Source organism: Carcharodon carcharias, assembly GCF_017639515.1.
Source record: "Carcharodon carcharias isolate sCarCar2 chromosome 27 unlocalized genomic scaffold, sCarCar2.pri SUPER_27_unloc_1, whole genome shotgun sequence".
NCBI lineage: Eukaryota > Metazoa > Chordata > Chondrichthyes > Lamniformes > Lamnidae > Carcharodon > Carcharodon carcharias.
The window spans coordinates 5,764,632-5,784,418 of NW_024470624.1; the positions used below are offsets into that span (position 1 = coordinate 5,764,632).

Here is a 19,787-nt window from a genome sequence, read left to right on the forward strand (position 1 = left end):
GGGAGGGTGAGGGTGGGGGTGGGGTGGGTGGAGAGGGGAGGGTGAGGGTGGGGGTGGGTGGAGAGGGGAGGGTGAGGGTGGGGGTGGGGTGGGTGGAGAGGGGAGGGTGAGGGTGGGGGTGGGTGGAGAGGGGAGGGTGAGGGTGGGGGTGGGGGGGGGTGGGGGTGGGGGTGAGGGTGAGGTTGGAGGTGGGGGTGGGGATGGGGTGTAGGGTGGGGCGGGGAGAGGGTGAGGGGGAGGGTGGGGTGGGCAGAGGGTGAGGGGGAGGGTGGGGTGGGGTGGGGAGAGGAGAGCCCTGTCCGAGGCTGGGACTTGCTCTCCGTCCCTGGGGACGGTGATTGACAGGCCGGTCAGGGCCAATCAGAAAAAGGTGGGAGGCGGGTAACTTCCAGTGACAGAAAGTGAAAGTATTGTGTGAGGGGAGTTTTGAGTCCGAGCAGGAAGACCTGGTTGAAGGCTACAGGAACGCTCTGCACTACAAGGACAGGCAAATGGCTACGGTACTAAGGGTCAACACTGCTAACCAGCAAAAGGTAGGGTGGAAAATAAAGCGATGAGTGTGTGTGAGTGTGTGTGGGGTAGTTTTGCAACAGCCAGGCAATGTGAAGAGGAGATAACAGCAGCAACCGGCAGACGCAGAGAAAGAGAGAGAGAGAGAAACGAAAGAGAAAGGCAGAGAGAGATCAGAAGGGGGAAAAGGGTCTGATGGATGGGGACAGAGAGGGAGTGAGTGAGAGAGAGAGAGAGACAGAGAGAGAGAGAGAGACAGAGAGAGAGAGAGAGACAGAGAGAGAGAGAGACAGAGAGAGGGAGAAAGAGAAAGAGAGAGGCAGAGAGAGAGGGACAGAGAGAGAGGGACAGAGAGAGAGAAAGGCAAAAACGAAAGAGAAAAGGAGAGATAGAAGCAAGAGGCTGAAGGGAGAAAAGGGACTGAAGGTTGAGGGAGAGAGAGAATTAGAAAAAGAATTGGGATGCGATAGAGAGAAAAGATAGGGTTGGTGCGGAAGGAATGAGTGTGCTGAAATGCAGAAAGAAGGAAAGAGATGCCGGCGGGGGGCGGGGGGGGGGGGGGTGTCAAGAAAGCTGGTGGATGGGGGGAAGAGGAGGGATGATGGAGAAATGGGAGAGAGGGAGCGAGAGCAGAGCGAGTGATGGAGAGGTGAGGGTTGATGGTCTGAGTGACAGAAGAGGAGGCGGAGAGGGAGCGTGAAGAGGGAGTGAAAGGAAAAGAGAGAGAAAAATGGGTAAAATGTCAGAAAGGCCATTCAGCCCCTCGAGTCTGTGACACAGGAACAGGAGGAGGCCATTCAGCCCCTCGAGTCTGTGACACAGGAACAGGAGGAGTAAGTTCCGGCCCCGTCAAGCCTGTTACACAGGAACAGGAGGAGGCCATTCAGCCCCCTCAAGCCTGTTACACAGGAACAGGAGGAGGCCATTCAGCCCATCCGAGCCTATTACACAGGAACAGGAGGAGGCCATTCAGACCCTCGAACCTGTTACACAGGAACAGGAGGAGGCCATTCAACCTTCTCAAGAGGGACTGAGAGTGAGAAAGAGGGAGCCGTCTCAGTGAGGGGTAAGATGGTGGGGTTGTGGGTGTTTGTGGGGTGGGGGCATGGCATGAGGGGCGTGGAGGGTATGGGGGGGTTGTGTTGGGGTGTGGGCCGTGTGGGGAGGAAGGGGTGGGTTTTGTTTCCGGGCCCCACCATCCATCCGTGGTCCTGAGCCCCGCTGAAAGCACAGGAAGATCCCAGAATCCCTGGCAACTACACCCCGTCACCACCCCTTCCCCCACCCCCCCACCCCACACACCCCTCTTCGGCCGGCGCTGAACGAGTGAGCCAATCCCAGCCAGGGGTGGGGGAGCGGGAGGGTGAGGGTGAGGTAGGGGAGTGGTTGGGTGAGGTGGGGGTGAGGCGTGGGAGATGGGATTTGGCTGGGAATGGGGGGGTGAGGCGGGGAGGTGAAGTTGGGGCAAGGGGTAGGGTGAGGTGAGGGTGAGGTCGAGTGTGAGTGTGTGGTGAGTGAGGGTGAGGGTGAGGCGGGGAGGTAAGGTTGGGGCGAGGGGTAGGGTGAGGTGAGGATGAGTGTGAGGTGAGGGAGGGTGAGGATGGGTGGGGAGTGGGGAGCGGGGAGGTGGAGGGTGATGTTGAGGAGGGGAAGGAGTGAGGGAGGGTGAGGGTGAGGTGGGGGTGAGGATGAGGGTGAGGTGGGGGTGAGGATGAGGGTGAGTGTGAGGTGAGGGAGGGTGAGGGTGAGGGTGAGGATGAGGGTGAGGGTGAGGTGAGGGAGGGTGAGGATGAGGGTGAGTGTGAGGTGAGGGTGAGTGTGAGGTGAGGGAGGGTGAGTGTGAGGTGAGGGTGAGTGTGAGGTGAGGGTGAGTGTGAGGTGAGGGTGAGTGTGAGGTGAGGGAGGGTGAGGATGAGGGTGAGTGTGAGGTGAGGGTGAGTGTGAGGTGAGGGTGAGTGTGAGGTGAGGGTGAGTGTGAGGTGAGGGAGGGTGAGTGTGAGGTGAGGGTGAGGGTGAGTGTGAGGTGAGGGAGGGTGAGTGTGAGGTGAGGGAGGGTGAGTGTGAGGTGAGGGTGAGGGTGAGTGTGAGGTGAGGGAGGGTGAGGATGAGGATGAGGGTGAGTGTGAGGTGAGGGAGGGTGAGGGTGAGTGTGAGATGAGGGAGGGTGAGGGTGAGGGTGAGTGTGAGGTGAGGGAGGGTGAGGATGAGGGTGAGTGTGAGATGAGGGAGGGTGAGGATGAGGGTGAGTGTGAGGTGAGGGAGGGTGAGGATGAGGATGAGGGTGAGTGTGAGGTGAGGGAGGGTGAGGATGAGGGTGAGTGTGAGGTGAGGGAGGGTGAGGATGAGGATGAGGGTGAGTGTGAGGTGAGGGAGGGTGAGGATGAGGGTGAGTGTGAGGTGAGGTAGGGTGAGGATGAGGATGAGGGTGAGTGTGAGGTGAGGGAGGGTGAGGATAAGGATGAGGGTGAGGGGGTGGGGGTGAGGGTGAGGATGAGGGTGAGTGTGAGGGTGAGGGAGGGTGAGGATGAGGGTGAGTGTGAGGTGAGGGAGGGTGAGGATGAGGGTGAGTGTGTGGTGAGGGAGGGTGAGGATGAGGGTGAGTGTGAGGTGAGGGAGGGTGAGGATGAGGGTGAGTGTGAGGTGAGTGAGGATGAGGATGAGGGTGAGTGTGTGGTGAGGGAGGGTGAGGATGAGGGTGAGTGTGAGGTGAGGGAGGGTGAGGATGAGGGTGAGGGTGAGGCGAGGGGGAGGTGGAGGGGGCAGTGGGGTTCCGAGCCAGGCGCTGGTTGACAGTTCCCCAGAACGGTTTCTGGCTTCCACTGATCCCTCCTCCCCCCCAACCCCCCCAACCGACAACCCTCCCCCCTCCCCTCAAACGACCCCCTGCAACACCCCAACTGAACCCCCCTCCCCCCAACCCCCCAAACGACTCCCCCTTCCCCCCAACCTCAAAGGAACCCCCCTCCCCCCAACCGGCCCCCCCAACCCCAACCCAAACCCCAACTGACCACCCCCCCTCCAACCGACAACCCCCTCCCCCTAACCGGACTCTCTCAACACCAACCTCCCCGTCCCCTCCCCCCAATCCCCCTCCATACCAAGCGATCCCCCCCGCCCCGCCAACCGACCCCCTCGCCCCCAACCGACTCCCCTCCCCCCCAACCGACCCCCCCAGCCCCAACCGAAGCACCCCTCCTCCCAACCGACCCCCCCCCACCCCTCCCCCCAAACGACACCCCCTCCTCCCACCCCAACTGACACCCCCTCCCCCCCAACCGACCCCCCTTCCCCTATCCGACCACCCCCCCCAACCCCCAACCTGCCCCCCCAATCCCCAACTGACCCCCCGTAAACCCAACCCACCCCCTCCCCCCAACTGAACCCCCCAACCGCCACCCCAACCCCAAAAGAGCCACTCCCTCCCTCAACCAAACCCCAACCGACCCCCCCCACCCCCCAACAACTCCCCCAAACCGGACCCTTCCCCCCAACCGACCCCCTCCCTCCAACCGATAACCTCTTACCCCACACCCCTCACCCCTCTCTTCATTCTGCTGTTGCTCCGCTTTTCCCATCTCAACAACAATGTGTATTAAAAACCCTTTCACCTGAGTGATTATCGAACACAAGCCCTTTATTCTTCCGTGAGATGTAGGTGTCGCTGGCAAGGCCCTGGCAGTTGTTGTTCCCATCCCCCCGCACCCCCCCACCCCCCCCACCACCATCCCTAATTGCCCCCATTAGCTGAGTGTCTTGCTTGGCCATTTCAGAGGGGGCTAGGTTTAGAGGCAACCACATTGCTGGATGTGTGGGGGTGGGGGGCGTGGGGGGGGGGGCGGTGGTGGTGGGTGGTCTGGAGTAACATGTAGGGCCAGACCAGGTAAGGACGGCACATTTCTCTACCCTAAAGGGGAACATGAGTGAACCAGATGGGGATTTTTTTTAAAAACAACGATCGATGACTGAAACTGGCTTCCTAATTCCAGCTTTTGCGAATTGAATTTAAGTTCCACCGGCTGTCGTGGGTGGGATTCGAACCCGTATCCCCTCCCCTCCCGGCGTTAACCTGGGCCTCTGGATTACCAGTCCAGCAACAATTCCACTCCGCCGCTGTCTCCTCCAAGAAATTAGGGGCAGGTGACCAACAGCTTGGTCAAAGGGGTCAGTTTTTAAGGAGCGTCTGAAAGAAGGAGAGAGAGAGGCGGGGGAGGGGGTGGGGGGGGAGTTGAGGGAGGGAATTCCAGAGCTCGTGGGGGGGACCCGGGCAGCTGAAGGCACGACCGCCAATGGCGGAGTGATTAAAATCGGTGGGGGGGTGTCTGAACGCTTGAGAGGTCGGGATTAGTGCAGCTCGGAAATCTCGGAGGTTGGAGGAGGTTACAGAGACAGGGAGGGTGAGGGGAGGGTCTGTGTGAGGCCACAGAGGGATTTGGAAACAAGGATGAAGATGACCTAATGTATCAAGTCGCCACTGGCAAAACGACAGAGCAGAGGTGAGGGTTGAGGGAGCAGGAAATTCCCTTTCATTAAGAGTCCAGCCTTGAGTCTTCTGGTCTCTCCGTCTCACACTAGTTTCCTGACCTAACAACAGTCAACATATCTCCCCATACAGGGCAACAGGGAAGAAGCTTTATCCTGTATCTAACCCCGTGCTGTACCTGTCCTGGGAATGTATGATGGGGGACAGTGTGGAGGGAGCTTTACTCTGTATCTAACCCCGTGCTGTACCTGTCCTGGGAGTGTTTGATGGGGACAGTGCAGAGGGAGTTTTACTCTGTATCTAACCCCGAGCTGTACCTGTCCTGGGATTGTTTGATGGGGACAGTGTAGAGGGAGCTTTACTCTGTATCTAACCCCATGCTGTACCTGTCCTGGGATTGTTTGATGGGGACAGTGTAGAGGGAGCTTTACTCTGTATCTAACCCCGTGCTGTACCTGTCCTGGGATTGTTTGATGGGGACAGTGTAGACGGAGCTTTATCCTGTATCTAACCCCGTGCTGTACCTGTACTGGGAGTGTTTGATGGGGACGGTGTAGAGGCAGATTTATTCTGTATCTTACCCCGTACTCCACCTGTCTTGGGAGTGTTTGATGGGGACGGTGTAGATGGAGCTTTACTCTGTATCTAACCCCGTGCTGTACCTGTTGTGGGAGTGTTTGATGGGGACGGTGTAGAGGCAGATTTATTCTGTATCTTACCCCGTACTCCACCTGTCTTGGGAGTGTTTGATGGGGACGGTGTAGAGGGAGCTTTACTCTGTATCTAACCCTGTGCTGTACCTGTCCTGGGAGTGTTTGATGGGGACAGTGCAGAGAGAGCTTTACTCTGTATCTAACCTCGTGCTGCACCTGTGCTTGGAGTGTTTGATGGGGACAGCGTAGAGGGAGCTTTACTCTGTATCTAACCCCGTGCTGTACCTGTCCTGGGAGTGTTTGATGGGGACAGTGTAGAGGGAGCTTTACTCTGTATCTAACTCTGTGGTGTAAACGATGTTACCAGATCTAGCAGTGTCTCTGTTGTGAAGTGTGATGCTGGTTTTAATGTGTGTGTGTTTCTCTCTCTCTCCCCAGGTGCAGGAATTCAGACATCAGGTCTCCTCTGAGGTAAGCAATAAAGATGTGAAATATGCGTGTGCACATTCTCCTGTGTGTGCGCGAGTGTGTGTGTATGTAAGGATGGGACGCTATTCCTACTGATTTTCTCCATCTCTCTACCTCTCTCTTCCTTTAAGATGCTGCCGGAAACCAACCTGTTTGTCATCTAAGTATCTCCGCATGCAGCTTAGTGTCTTATTTTCGTTTTATAATTATCACAAGGAGGTGTGCCTATGCATTGCAGAGTTTGTGTGTGTGTGTATGTTTGTCTGTCTGCTTGTGTGTGTGCGTGCGTGTGTGCATATTTGTGTGTGTGAGTGTGTGTCTGTGCCTGTACATGTGGGTGTGCCTGTGCATGTCGGTGTGTCTGTGCGTGTGTGTGTGCACGTGTGTGGGTGTGTCTGTGTCTTTGTGTGTGTGCATATTTGTGTGTGTGTGTGTCGGTATGACTTGTGTGTTTGTGTGTTCCTGTGTTTATGTCTGCAAGGTGTGTAAACTTGTGTGTGTTTGTCCGTGTGTGTGTGTCTGTGTTTCCATGTGTGTGTGTATGTGTGTGTGTGTGTGAGCGGGTGTTTGTCCACATGTTCAGTGGGATGTGTGCGTATTTGCCGCTCTCATCTTCTTCCTCTCTTCCCAAAGGCTGTTCTTCTGATCTCCAGTCAGTTGCCAAGCAAAATTCAGGAGCTGAATAAATTACTCCAGGTAAATATGTCCCTTCCAAACCCTCCAAGGCATTACAGGGCAGCAGGTCAGAGAGGCTGGGAATCCTGCAGCGAGTAGTTCACCTCCTGACTCCCCAAAGCCTGTCCACCATCTACAGGACACACACGACACACACACACGCAAGACACACACACACGCAAGACACACACACACACAAGACACACACACACACACACGACACACACACATACGACACACACACATACGACACACATACATACGACACACACACACAAGATACACACACACGACACACACACACAAAATACACACGCACAATCACACACATGCACACCCACATGCACACACAAACAAACACACATAAGTGTGATGGAATACTCTCCACTTGCCTGGACGAGTGCAGCTCCCACAACACTCGAGAAGCTCGACACCGTCCAGGACAAAGCAGCCCCGCTCGATCGGCACCCCATCCACCAACATTCTCTCCCTCTACCACCGACGCACAGTAGCAGCAGTGTGTGTACCATCTACAAGATGCACTGCAGTAACTCACCGAGGCTCCTTCGACAGTACCTTCCAAATCCACGACCGCTACCGTCTAGAAGGACGAGGGCAGCAGACACACGGGGAACACCACCACCTGGAAGTTCCCCTCCGAGCCGCACTCGCTATCCTGACTTGGAAATATATCGGCCGTTCCTTCACTGTCGCCGGGTCAAAATCCTGGGAACTCCCTCCCTAACAGCACGGTGGGTGTACCTACACTGCAGGGGACTGCAGCGGCTCGAGAAGGTGGCTCACCCGCCACCACTGTCTCAAGGGGGGCAATTAGGATTGGGGTAATAAATACTGGGCCCGGCCCAGCGAGGCCCACATCCCCCTGAGAGAATAAGAAAAGAATGTGGGACTCGGGACCATGGGGAGCGATTGGGGAAAAGGGCAGACACATTTGAAAGGGGAAGCTGGATAAATTGGACGAGAGGGAGAGAGGAGTCGAAGGATGTGTTAATGGGGAGGAGACGAAGTGGGGGTGGAGCATAAACACCAGCACGGGCTGATGGGGCCGAACGGACTGCTGCCGTGCTGTGAGTAGATGAACGAGGGTCTCTTGGGCCTGGGCTTTTGCGGAGGTTTGGCCTGGGGGCCGGTGGGGGGATTGTGGGGGGGACAGATTGGAGGGTGGGTGAGCTGTTCGACATTGGTCCCTCAAGGAGGCAGACTGCAGAAGGCTGTGGGTGCGGAGGGATCTGGGTGTCTGTGCACATGAATCACAAATTGTTCACCTGCAGGTACAGCAAGCGGTGAGGAAGGAGTGTCAGCCTTTATTGCAAAGGGGAGGGGGGGGGGTGGTGTGGAGTATAAAAGTCGGGAAGTCTTGCTCCAACTGGACGGGGCGTTGGCGAGTCTGCAGCCGAAGTACTGCGTAGAGTTCTGGTCTCCTTACTTAAGGAGGGACGTACTTGCGTTAGAATCAGTTCGGAGAAGGTTCACTTGGCCGATTCCCAGGATGAAGGGGGGGGGTTTGTCTCATGGGGAAAGGTTGAGCAGGTCGGGGCCGGTACCCATTGGGGTTTAGAAGAACGAGAGGGGATCTTATTGAGACAGATAAGATCCTGAGGTGGGGGGAGAGGGGGTTTGACAGGGTGGATGCTGAGAGGATGTTTCCCCCCTCGTGGGGGGGGGGGAATCTAGAACGAGGGGTACACAGTTTAAAAATAAGGTGGGGAGGGGGTCTCCCATTGAAGACGGAGATGAGGAGGAATTTCTTCTCTCGGGGGGGATAGGGGGTCAGTCTGTGGGATTCTCTCCCCCCCAGAGAGCGGCGGAGGCCGGGTCACTGAATATATCCGAGGCCGAGTTAGATGGAGTTTCGATCGATGAGGGAGTCGAGGGTTATGGGGGAGGGAGAGGAGGCAGGGGCAGGAAAAGTGGAGTCGAGGCCACAATCAGATCAGCCGCGATCTTATCGAACGAGGGGGTGGCGGGTTGGGGGGGGGGGGGGGAGAGCAGGTCCAAGGGGCCGAATGGCCTCCTCCTGCTCCTAATATGGTCTTGATCCATCTTGTTCCTGTCGGTTGCAGGAGGAGATCCTGAACCTGACGGATTTATCGCAGATTCACGGAGAGCTGGACATCCCCATCCCGGACCCCCCCAAGAAGGAGGAGGTGAGAGAGGCTCAAGGGGCGGCAGAGGTGGTTGGGGAGTGTGGGGGGTGGGGAGTGGGCGGGGGGGTGTGTGTGTGTGTGTGGGGCGGGGGGGGGGGGGGGGGGGTTGGGAGGGTGGGGGCGGGGGTGCTGTCGGTGGCTTTCACGCCAAGCCAGGCCCTGGGCTCCTTGACCTCTTGGATTAGGACTTCAGCAAAAAAAAAAAAAATCGTCCATTTGAAGCCCATGGCTGTTGGGGGGAGGGGGTGGGCGATATTGTTGGTCAAGCAATTTGACCAGTGCAGGGGGGGTGGGGTGTGGGGTGTGAAGGGTGGAGCGCAAGATCAATAGGTTACCTTTCTGTAGCGCCACACACCACCTCAGAGCGTTGAATGGCTTCCTCCTGTTCCTGCGTAACAGGCTCGCGAAGGGGCTGAATGGCCTCCTCCTGTTCCTGCGTAACAGGCTCGCGAAGGGGCTGAATGGCCTCCTCCTGTTCCTGCGTAACAGGCTCGCGAAGGGGCTGAATGGCCTCCTCCTGTTCCTGCGTAACAGGCTCGCGAAGGGGCTGAATGGCCTCCTCCTGTCCCTGCGTAACAGGCACGCGAAGGGGCTGAATGGCCTCCTCCTGTCCCTGCATAACAGGCTCGCGAAGGGGCTGAATGGGCCCCCCCCCCCGCCCCCGACCCTCTGCACGCGCCGCCATTTCAATCGGGCCTCCCTCAAAATGGCTGCCGGGTGAATCCTCAGGCCTTCGCTGAGTCGCTCTCCCCACCCACCCCCACCCCCACCCCCACCCCGGAGCCCGCACACACCCCCAGCCCCACCCCCACCCCCACCGGCTCCGAGGTGACCAGCCCCTTCAATCCTGCCCTTTGTCCTTCCGCAGGAGAACGACGACCAGACATCGGAGACGGAAGACGGGAAGGAGAAAAAGGAGAAACGTGAGTGATTTTTCCCGTCGTTCATATTCCTTCACGGGGATGTGGGCCCCGCCAGCAGTGCCAGCATTTGCTGCCCATCACTCACTTGGCTGAATTGGCCGGGTGGTTAACAGTGAGGTTGGGTGTCTTGGGCTGCAGGAAGATATAGACGAGATGGTCAAATGGGCAGATAAGTGGCAGATGGAATTTAACCCTGAAAAGTGTGAGGTGAGACACTTTGGAAGGAGTAATTTGACAAGGAAGTATTCAATGAACAGCATGGCACTAGGAAGTTCTGAGGAACAAAGGGACCTTGGTGTGTGTGTCCATAGATCTCTGAAGGCAGAGGGGCATGTTAGTGGGGCTGGTGAAAAAGGCATATGGGACACTTGCCTTTATCAATCGAGGCATAGATTACAAAAGTAGGGAGGTCATGTTGGAGTTGTACAGAACCTTGGTGAGGCCACAGCTGGAGTACTGTGTGCAGTTCTGGTCGCCACATTATAGGAAGGATGTGATTGCACTGGAGGGGGTGCAGAGGAGATTCACCAGGATGTTGCCTGGGATGAAACATTTAAAGTCATGAAGAGAGGTTGGATAGACTTGGGTTGTTTTCGTTGGAGCAGAGAAGACTGAGGGACGACCTGATCGAGGTGTACAAGATTATGAGGGGCACGGACAGGGTGGATAGGGAGCAGCTGTTCCCCTGAGTTGAAGGGTCAGTCACGAGGGGGCATAAGTTCAAGGTGAGGGGCAGGAGGTTTAGGGAGGTGTTAGGGGGATGTGAGGAGAAACTTTTTTACCCAGAGGGTGGTGAGGGTCTGGAATGCGCTGCCTGGGAGGGTGGTGGAGGTGGGTTGCCTCACATCCTGTAAAAAGTACCTGGATGAGCACTCGGCACGTCCTAACATTCAAGGCTATGGGGCCGAGCGCTGGTCAATGGGGTGAGGTAGGTAGGTAGGTCAGGTGTCGGTGCAGACTCGATGGGCCGAAGGGCCTCTTCTGGTCACTGTGATTCTGTGAACAGGCCATTTCGGAGTCAGCCGTGGGGCGGTGGGATTGGAGACCCAAGTAGGCCCAGACCCAGGGTAAGGGGACACGAGGGGGACACGGCTTTGGGGTCACAATTGGACTTTTAATTCCAAATTGTTTCGCTGAATTAAAAAGGTCACCATCTGCCCGTGGTGGGATTTGAACTGGGGTCCTCGGAGCGTTACCCTGGGCGCCGGAGGGGGTGGGGCAGGTGGACCCTGGTCTCTTCCTGCTCTCCGTGGGCCTTCTGCGATGTGCCTGACACCGAGGAAGGGGGTGTGTGTGTGTGGGGTGGTGGGGAAAACACAAAGTGCTAGCACCCCCGGCAGCTAATCCTTTGCCTCCCTATCATGCGCAGCCCCAAAATGCGGCCTGCAGAAGGCTAACCAGAAGATCCTGATGCTGCTCCAACACGTCAAGCCACAGCTGAGACTCCTGAAGGAAACATGCATCACGGTGAGTGCCATGGGCCGAGGGAAAGGTCACAGGGTGATCACTCAGAGACAGGTACAATAAAGAGCTCCCTCTACACTCCCCAGTGTCAGCATCGAATTCTCTCTCTCTCTCTCTCTCTCAGAGACAGGTACAATACAGAGCTCTCTCTACACTCCCCCAGTGTCAGCATCGAGCTCTCTCTCTCGAGCTCTCTCAGAGACAGGTACAATACAGAGCTCCCTCTACACTCCCCCAGTGTCAGCATCGAGCTCTCTCTCTCGAGCTCTCTCAGAGACAGGTACAATACAGAGCTCCCTCTACACTCCCCAGTGTCAGCATCGAGCTCTCTCTCTCTCTCTCAGAGACAGTTACAATACAGAGCTCCCTCTACACTCCCCCAGTGTCAGCATCGAGCTCTCTCTCCCTCTCAGAGACAGGTACAATACAGAGCTCTCTCTACACTCCCCCAGTGTCAGCATCGAGCTCTCTCTCTCGAGCTCTCTCAGAGACAGGTACGATACAGAGCTCCCTCTACACTCCCCCAGTGTCAGCATCGAGCTCTCTCTCTCTCTCTCAGAGACAGGTACAATACAGAGCTCCCTCTTACACTCCCCAGTGTCAGCATCGAATTCTCTCTCCCTCTCAGGAGAAGGTACAATACAGAGCTCCCTCTACACTCCCCAGTGTCAGCATCGAATTCTCTCTCTCTCTCTCTCAGAGACAGGTACAATACAGAGCTCCCTCTACACTCCCCAGTGTCAGCATCGAATTCTCTCTCCCTCTCAGAGACAGGTACGATACATAGCTCTCTCTACACTCCCCAGTGTCAGCATCGAGCTCTCTCTCTCTCTCTCTCAGAGACAGGTACAATACAGAGCTCTCTCTACACTCCCCCAGTGTCAGCATCGAGCTCTCTCTCTCGAGCTCTCTCAGAGACAGGTACGATACAGAGCTCCCTCTACACTCCCCCAGTGTCAGCATCGAGCTCTCTCTCTCTCTCTCAGAGACAGTTACAATACAGAGCTCCCTCTACACATCCCCAGTGTCAGCATCGAATTCTCTCTCTCTCTCTCTCTCAGAGACAGGTACAATACAGAGCTCCCTCTACACATCCCAGTGTCAGCATCGAGCTGTCTCTCTCTCTCTCTCTCAGGAGGACCAGGTACAATACAGAGCTCCCTCTACACTCGCCCAGTGTCAGCATCGAGCTCTCTCTCTCTCTCTCTCTCAGAGACAGGTACAATACAGAGCTCCCTCTACACTCCCCCAGTGTCAGCATCGAGCTCTCTCTCTCTCTCTCTCAGAGACAGGTACAATACAGAGCTCCCTCTACACTCGCCCAGTGTCAGCATCGAGCTCTCTCTCTCTCTCTCAGAGACAGGTACCATACAGAGCTCCCTCTACACTCCCCAGTGTCAGCATCGAGCTCTCCCTCTCTCTCTCAGAGACAGGTACAATACAGAGCTCCCTCTACACTGCCCAGTGTCAGCATCGAGCTCTCTCTCTCTCTCTCTCTCAGAGACAGGTACAATACATGCTCCCTCTACACTCCCCCAGTGTCAGCATCGAGCTCTCTCTCTCTCAGAGACAGGTACAATACAGAGCTCCCTCTACACTCCCCCAGTGTCAGCATCGAGCTCTCTCTCTCTCTCTCAGAGACAGGTACAATACAGAGCTCCCTCTACACTCCCCAGTGTCAGCATCGAATTCTCTCTCCCTCTCAGAGACAGGTACAATACAGAGCTCTCTCTACACTCCCCAGTGTCAGCATCGAATTCTCTCTCTCTCTCTCTCTCTCTCAGAGACAGGTACAATACAGAGCTCTCTCTACACTCCCCAGTGTCAGCATCGAATTCTCTCTCTCTCTCTCTCTCTCTCTCAGAGACAGGTACAATACAGAGCTCCCTCTACACTCCCCAGTGTCAGCATCGAGCTCTCTCTCTCCCTCTCAGAGACAGGTACAATACAGAGCTCCCTCTACACTCCCCCAGTGTCAGCATCGAGCTGTCTCTCTCTCTCTCAGAGACAGGTACAATACAGAGCTCCCTCTACACTCCCCAGTGTCAGCATCGAATTCTCTCTCTCTCTCTCTCTCAGAGACAGGTACAATACAGAGCTCCCTCTACACTCCCCAGTGTCAGCATCGAATTCTCTCTCTCTCTCTCTCAGAGACAGGTACAATACAGAGCTCCCTCTACACTCCCCCAGTGTCAGCATCGAGCTCTCTCTCTCTCTCTCAGAGACAGGTACAATACAGAGCTCCCTCTACACTCCCCAGTGTCAGCATCGAGCTCTCTCTCTCTCTCTCAGAGACAGGTACAATACAGAGCTCCCTCTACACTCCCCAGTGTCAGCATCGAATTCTCTCTCCCTCTCAGAGACAGGTACAATACAGAGCTCCCTCTACACCCCCCAGTGTCAGCATCGAATTCTCTCTCTCTCTCTCTCTCTCTCAGAGACAGGTACAATACAGAGCTCCCTCTACACTCCCCAGTGTCAGCATCGAATTCTCTCTCTCTCTCAGAGACAGGTACAATACAGAGCTCCCTCTACACTCCCCAGTGTCAGCATCGAGCTCTCTCTCTCTCTCTCTCAGAGACAGGTACAATACAGAGCTCCCTCTACACTCCCCAGTGTCAGCATCGAGCTCCCTCTCTCTCTATATCAGAGACAGGTACAATACAGAGCTCTCTCTACACATCCCCAGTGTCAGCATCGAGCTCTCTCTCTCTCTCACCCAGAGACAGTACGATACAGAGCTCACTCTACGTTCCCCCAGTGTCAGCATCGAGCTCTCTCTCTCACCCAGAGACAGGTACGATACAGAGCTCCCTCTACACTCCCCCAGTGTCAGCATCGAGCTCTCTCTCTCTCTCTCAGAGACAGGTACAATACAGAGCCCCTCTACACTCCCCAGTGTCAGCATCGAATTCTCTCTCTCTCTCTCTCTCTCTCAGAGACAGGTACAATAGAGAGCTCCCTCTACACTCCCCCAGTGTCAGCATCGAGCTCTCTCTCTCTCTCTCTCAGAGACAGGTACAATACAGAACTCCCTCTACACTCCCCAGTGTCAGCATCGAATTCTCCTCTCTCTCTCTCTCTCTCAGAGACAGGTACAATAGAGAGCTCCCCTCTACACTCCCAGTGTCAGCATCGAGCTCTCTCTCTACCTCTCAGAGACAGGTACGATTCAGAGCTCTCTCTTACACTCCCCAGTGTCAGCATCGAGCTCTCTCTCTCTCTCTCAGAGACAGGTACAATACAGAGCTCCTCTACACATCCCCCAGTGTCAGCATCGAGCTTCTCTCTCTCTCTCTCTCAAGAGACAGGTACAATACAGAGCTCCCTCTACACTCCACCAAGTGTCAGCATCGAGCTCTCTCTCTCCCTCTCAGAGACAGGTACAATACAGAGCTCTCTACACTCCCCCAGTGTCAGCATCGAGCTCTCTCTCTCTCTCTCTCAGGGGACAGGTACAGTACAGAGCTCTCTCTACAGTCCCCAGTGTCAGCATCGAATCTCTCTCTCTCTCTCTCTCTCAGAGACAGGTACAATACAGAGCTCCCGCTACACTCCCCAGTGTCAGCATCGAATTCTCTCTCTCTCTCTCTCTCTATATCAGAGACAGGTACAATACAGAGCTCTCTCTACACATCCCCAGTGTCAGCATCGAGCACTCTCTCTCACCCAGAGACAGTACGATACAGAGCTCACTCTACACTCCCCAGTGTCAGCATCAAGCTCTCTCTCTGTCTCTCAGAGACAGGTACAATACAGAGCTCCCTCTACACTCCCCAGGGTCAGCATCGAATTCTCTCTCCCTCTCTCTCTCTCTCAGAGACAGGTACAATACAGAGCTCCCTCTACACTCCCCCAGTGTCAGCATCGAGCTCTCTCTCTCTCTCTCTCGGAGACAGGTACAATACAGAGCTCCCTCTACACTCCCCAGTGTCAGCATCGAATTCTCTCTCTCTCTCTCTCAGAGACAGGTACGATACAGAGCTCCCTCTACACACCCCAGTGTCAGCATCGAATTCTCTCTCTCTCTCTCTCTCAGAGACAGGTACAATACAGAGCTCCCTCTACACTCCCCAGTGTCAGCATCGAGCTCTCTCTCTCTCTCTCTCTCTCAGAGACAGGTACAATACAGAGCTCCCTCTACACTCCCCCAGTGTCAGCATCGAGCTCTCTCTCTCTCTCTCAGAGACAGGTACAATACAGAGCTCCCTCTACACTCCCCAGTGTCAGCATCGAATTCTCTCTCTCTCTCTCTCTCAGAGACAGGTACAATACAGAGCTCCCTCTACACTCCCCAGTGTCAGCATCGAGCTCTCTCTCTCTCTCTCTCTCAGAGACAGGTACAATACAGAGCTCCCTCTACACTCCCCAGTGTCAGCATCGAGCTCTCTCTCTCTCTCTCAGAGACAGGTACAATACAGAGCTCCCTCTACACTCCCCAGTGTCAGCATCGAATTCTCTCTCCCTCTCAGAGACAGGTACAATACAGAGCTCTCTCTACACTCCCCCAGTGTCAGCATCGAGCTCTCTCTCTCTCTCTCAGAGACAGGTACAATACAGAGCTCCCTCTACACTCCCCAGTGTCAGCATCGAATTCTCTCTCTCTCTCAGAGACAGGTACGATACAGAGCTCCCTCTACACTCCCCAGTGTCAGCATCGAGCTCTCTCTCTCTCTCTCTCAGAGACAGGTACAATACAGAGCTCCCTCTACACTCCCCCAGTGTCAGCATCGAGCTCCCTCTCTCTCTATATCAGAGACAGGTACAATACAGAGCTCTCTCTACACATCCCCAGTGTCAGCATCGAGCACTCTCTCTCACCCAGAGACAGTACGATACAGAGCTCTCTCTACACTCCCCAGTGTCAGCATCGAGCTCTCTCTCTGTCTCTCAGAGACAGGTACAATACAGAGCTCCCTCTACACTCCCCAGGGTCAGCATCGAATTCTCTCTCCCTCTCTCTCTCAGAGACAGGTACAATACAGAGCTCCCTCTACACTCCCCAGTGTCAGCATCGAGCTCTCTCTCTCTCTCTCTCAGAGACAGGTACAATACAGAGCTCCCTCTACACTCCCCCAGTGTCAGCATCGAGCTCTCTCTCTCTCTCTCAGAGACAGGTACAATACAGAGATCCCTCTACACTCACCCAGTGTCAGCATCGAGCTCTCTCTCTCCCTCTCAGAGACAGGTACAATACAGAGCTCCCTCTACACTCCCCCAGTGTCAGCATCGACTCTCTCTCTCTCTCTCTCTCTCAGAGACAGGTACAATACAGAGCTCACTCTACACTCCCCAGTGTCAGCATCGAGCTCTCTCTCTCTCTCTCAGAGACAGGTACAATACAGAGCTCTCTCTACACTCCCCAGTGTCGCATCGAGCACTCTCTCTCTCTCTCTCAGAGACAGGTACAATACAGCGCTCCCTCTACACTCCCCCAGTGTCAGCATCGAGCTCTCTCTCTTCTCTCAGAGACAGGTACGATACAGAGCTCCTCTACACTCCCCAGTGTCAGCATCGAGCTCTCTCTCTCCTCTCTCTCTCAGTGGACAGGTACAATACAGAGCTCCCTCTACACTCCCCAGTGTCAGCATCGAGCTCTCTCTCTCTCTCTCTCTCAGAGACAGGTACAATACAGAGCTCTCTCTACACTCCCCAGTGTCAGCATCGCGCTCTCTCTCTCTCTCTCAGAGACAGGTACCATACAGAGCTCCCTCTACACTCCCCAGTGTCAGCATCGAGCTGTCTCTCTCTCTCAGAGACAGGTACAATACAGAGCTCCCTCTACACTCCCCAGTGTCAGCATCGAGCTCTCTCTCTCTCTCTCAGAGACAGGTACAATACAGAGCTCCCTCTACACTCCCCAGTGTCAGCATCGAGCTCTCTCTCTCTCTCTCAGAGACAGGTACAATACAGAGCTCCCTCTACACTCCCCAGTGTCAGCATCGAGCTCTCTCTCTCTCTCTCTCTCAGAGACAGGTACAATACAGAGCTCCCTCTACACTGCCCAGTGTCAGCATCGAATTCTCTCTCTCTCTCTCTCTCTCAGAGACAGGTACAATACAGAGCTCCCTCTACACTCCCCAGTGTCAGCATCGAATTCTCTCTCTCTCTCTCTCTCAGAGACAGGTACAATACAGAGCTCCCTCTACACTCCCCAGTGTCAGCATCGAGCTCTCTCTCTCTCTCTCTCAGAGACAGGTACAATACAGAGCTCCCTCTACACTCCCCAGTGTCAGCATCGAATTCTCTCTCCCTCTCAGAGACAGGTACAATACAGAGCTCCCTCTACACCCCCCAGTGTCAGCATCGAGCTCTCTCTCTCTCTCTCTCAGAGACAGGTACAATACAGAGCTCCCTCTACACTCCCCAGTGTCAGCATCGAATTCTCTCTCCCTCTCAGAGACAGGTACAATACAGAGCTCCCTCTACACTCCCCAGTGTCAGCATCGAATTCTCTCTCTCTCTCAGAGACAGGTACGATACAGAGCTCCCTCTACACTCCCCAGTGTCAGCATCGAGCTCTCTCTCTCTCTCTCTCAGAGACAGGTACAATACAGAACTCCCTCTACACTCCCCAGTGTCAGCATCGAGCTCCCTCTCTCTCTATATCAGAGACAGGTACAATACAGAGCTCTCTCTACACATCCCCAGTGTCAGCATCGAGCACTCTCTCTCACCCAGAGACAGTACGATACAGAGCTCACTCTACACTCCCCAGTGTCAGCATCGAGCTCTCTCTCTGTCTCTCAGAGACAGGTACAATACAGAGCTCCCTCTACACTCCCCAGGGTCAGCATCGAATTCTCTCTCCCTCTCTCTCTCTCAGAAACAGGTACAATACAGAGCTCCCTCTACACTCCCCCAGTGTCAGCATCGAGCTCTCTCTCTCTCTCTCTCAGAGACAGGTACAATACAGAGCTCCCTCTACACTCCCCAGTGTCAGCATCGAATTCTCTCTCCCTCTCAGAGACAGGTACAATACAGAGCTCTCTCTACACTCCCCCAGTGTCAGCATCGAGCTCTCTCTCTCGAGCTCTCTCAGAGACAGGTACAATACAGAGCTCCCTCTACACTCCCCCAGTGTCAGCATCGAGCTCTCTCTCTCTCTCTCAGAGACAGGTACAATACAGAGCTCCCTCTACACTCCCCAGTGTCAGCATCGAGCTCTCTCTCTCTCTCTCTCTCTCAGAGACAGGTACAATACAGAGCTCCCTCTACACTCCCCAGTGTCAGCATCGAGCTCTCTCTCTCTCTCTCAGAGACAGGTACAATACAGAGCTCCCTCTACACTCCCCCAGTGTCAGCATCGAATTCTCTCTCCCTCTCAGAGACAGGTACAATACAGAGCTCCCTCTACACTCCCCAGTGTCAGCATCGAGCTCTCTCTCTCTCTCTCAGAGACAGGTACAATACAGAGCTCCCTCTACACTCCCCAGTGTCAGCATCGAATTCTCTCTCTCTCACTCTCTCAGAGACAGGTACGATACAGAACTCTCTCTACACTCCCCAGTGTCAGCATCGCGCTCTCTCTCTCTCTCTCAGAGACAGGTACAATACAGAGCTCCCTCTACACTCCCCAGTGTCAGCATCGAGGTCTCTCTCTCTCTCTCAGAGACAGGTACGATACAGAGCTCCCTCTACACTCCCCCAGTGTCAGCATCGAGCTCTCTCTCTCTCTCTCTCTCAGAGACAGGTACAATACAGAGCTCCCTCTACACTCCCACAGTGTCAGCATCGAGCTCTCTCTCTCTCTCTCAGAGACAGGTACAATACAGAGCTCCCTCTACACTCCCCAGTGTCAGCATCGAATTCTCTCTCCCTCTCAGAGACAGGTACAATACAGAGCTCCCTCTACACTCCCCCAGTGTCAGCATCGAGCTCTCTCTCTCGAGCTCTCTCAGAGACAGGTACAATACAGAGCTCCCTCTACACTCCCCAGTGTCAGCATCGAGCTCTCTCTCTCTCTCTCAGAGACAGGTACAATACAGAGCTCCCTCTACACTCCCCAGTGTCAGCATCGAGCTCTCTCTCTCTCTCTCTCTCAGAGACAGGTACAATACAGAGCTCCCTCTACACTCCCCAGTGTCAGCATCGAGCTCTCTCTCTCTCTCTCAGAGACAGGTACAATACAGAGCTCCCTCTACACTCCCCAGTGTCAGCATCGAATTCTCTCTCTCTCTCTCTCTCAGAGACAGGTACAATACAGAGCTCTCTCTACACTCCCCCAGTGTCAGCATCGAGCTCTCTCTCTCTCTCTCTCTCAGAGACAGGTACAATACAGAGCTCCCTCTACACTCCCCAGTGTCAGCATCGAATTCTCTCTCCCTCTCAGAGACAGGTACAATACAGAGCTCCCTCTACACTCCCCAGTGTCAGCATCGAATTCTCTCTCTCTCACTCTCTCAGAGACAGGTACGATACAGAGCTCCCTCTACACTCCCCAGTG

General features: G+C 55.1%; 1 protein-coding gene across 1 annotated transcript in view; it reads left to right on the forward strand.

The window, feature by feature from the left end:
- The first annotated feature begins 380 nt into the window (after positions 1-380).
- The window catches only part of psme2 (proteasome activator subunit 2), a 56,193-nt gene continuing 36,786 nt past the window's right edge, over positions 381-19,787 (forward strand). Inside the window, exons 1-6 of the mRNA XM_041180803.1 lie at positions 381-533; positions 6,082-6,114; positions 6,745-6,807; positions 8,871-8,954; positions 9,823-9,877; positions 11,247-11,344. Of these exons, the coding sequence (XP_041036737.1) occupies positions 492-533; positions 6,082-6,114; positions 6,745-6,807; positions 8,871-8,954; positions 9,823-9,877; positions 11,247-11,344 (375 nt within the window). The 5' untranslated portion in view covers positions 381-491. The remainder of the gene's footprint in view (positions 534-6,081; positions 6,115-6,744; positions 6,808-8,870; positions 8,955-9,822; positions 9,878-11,246; positions 11,345-19,787) is intronic.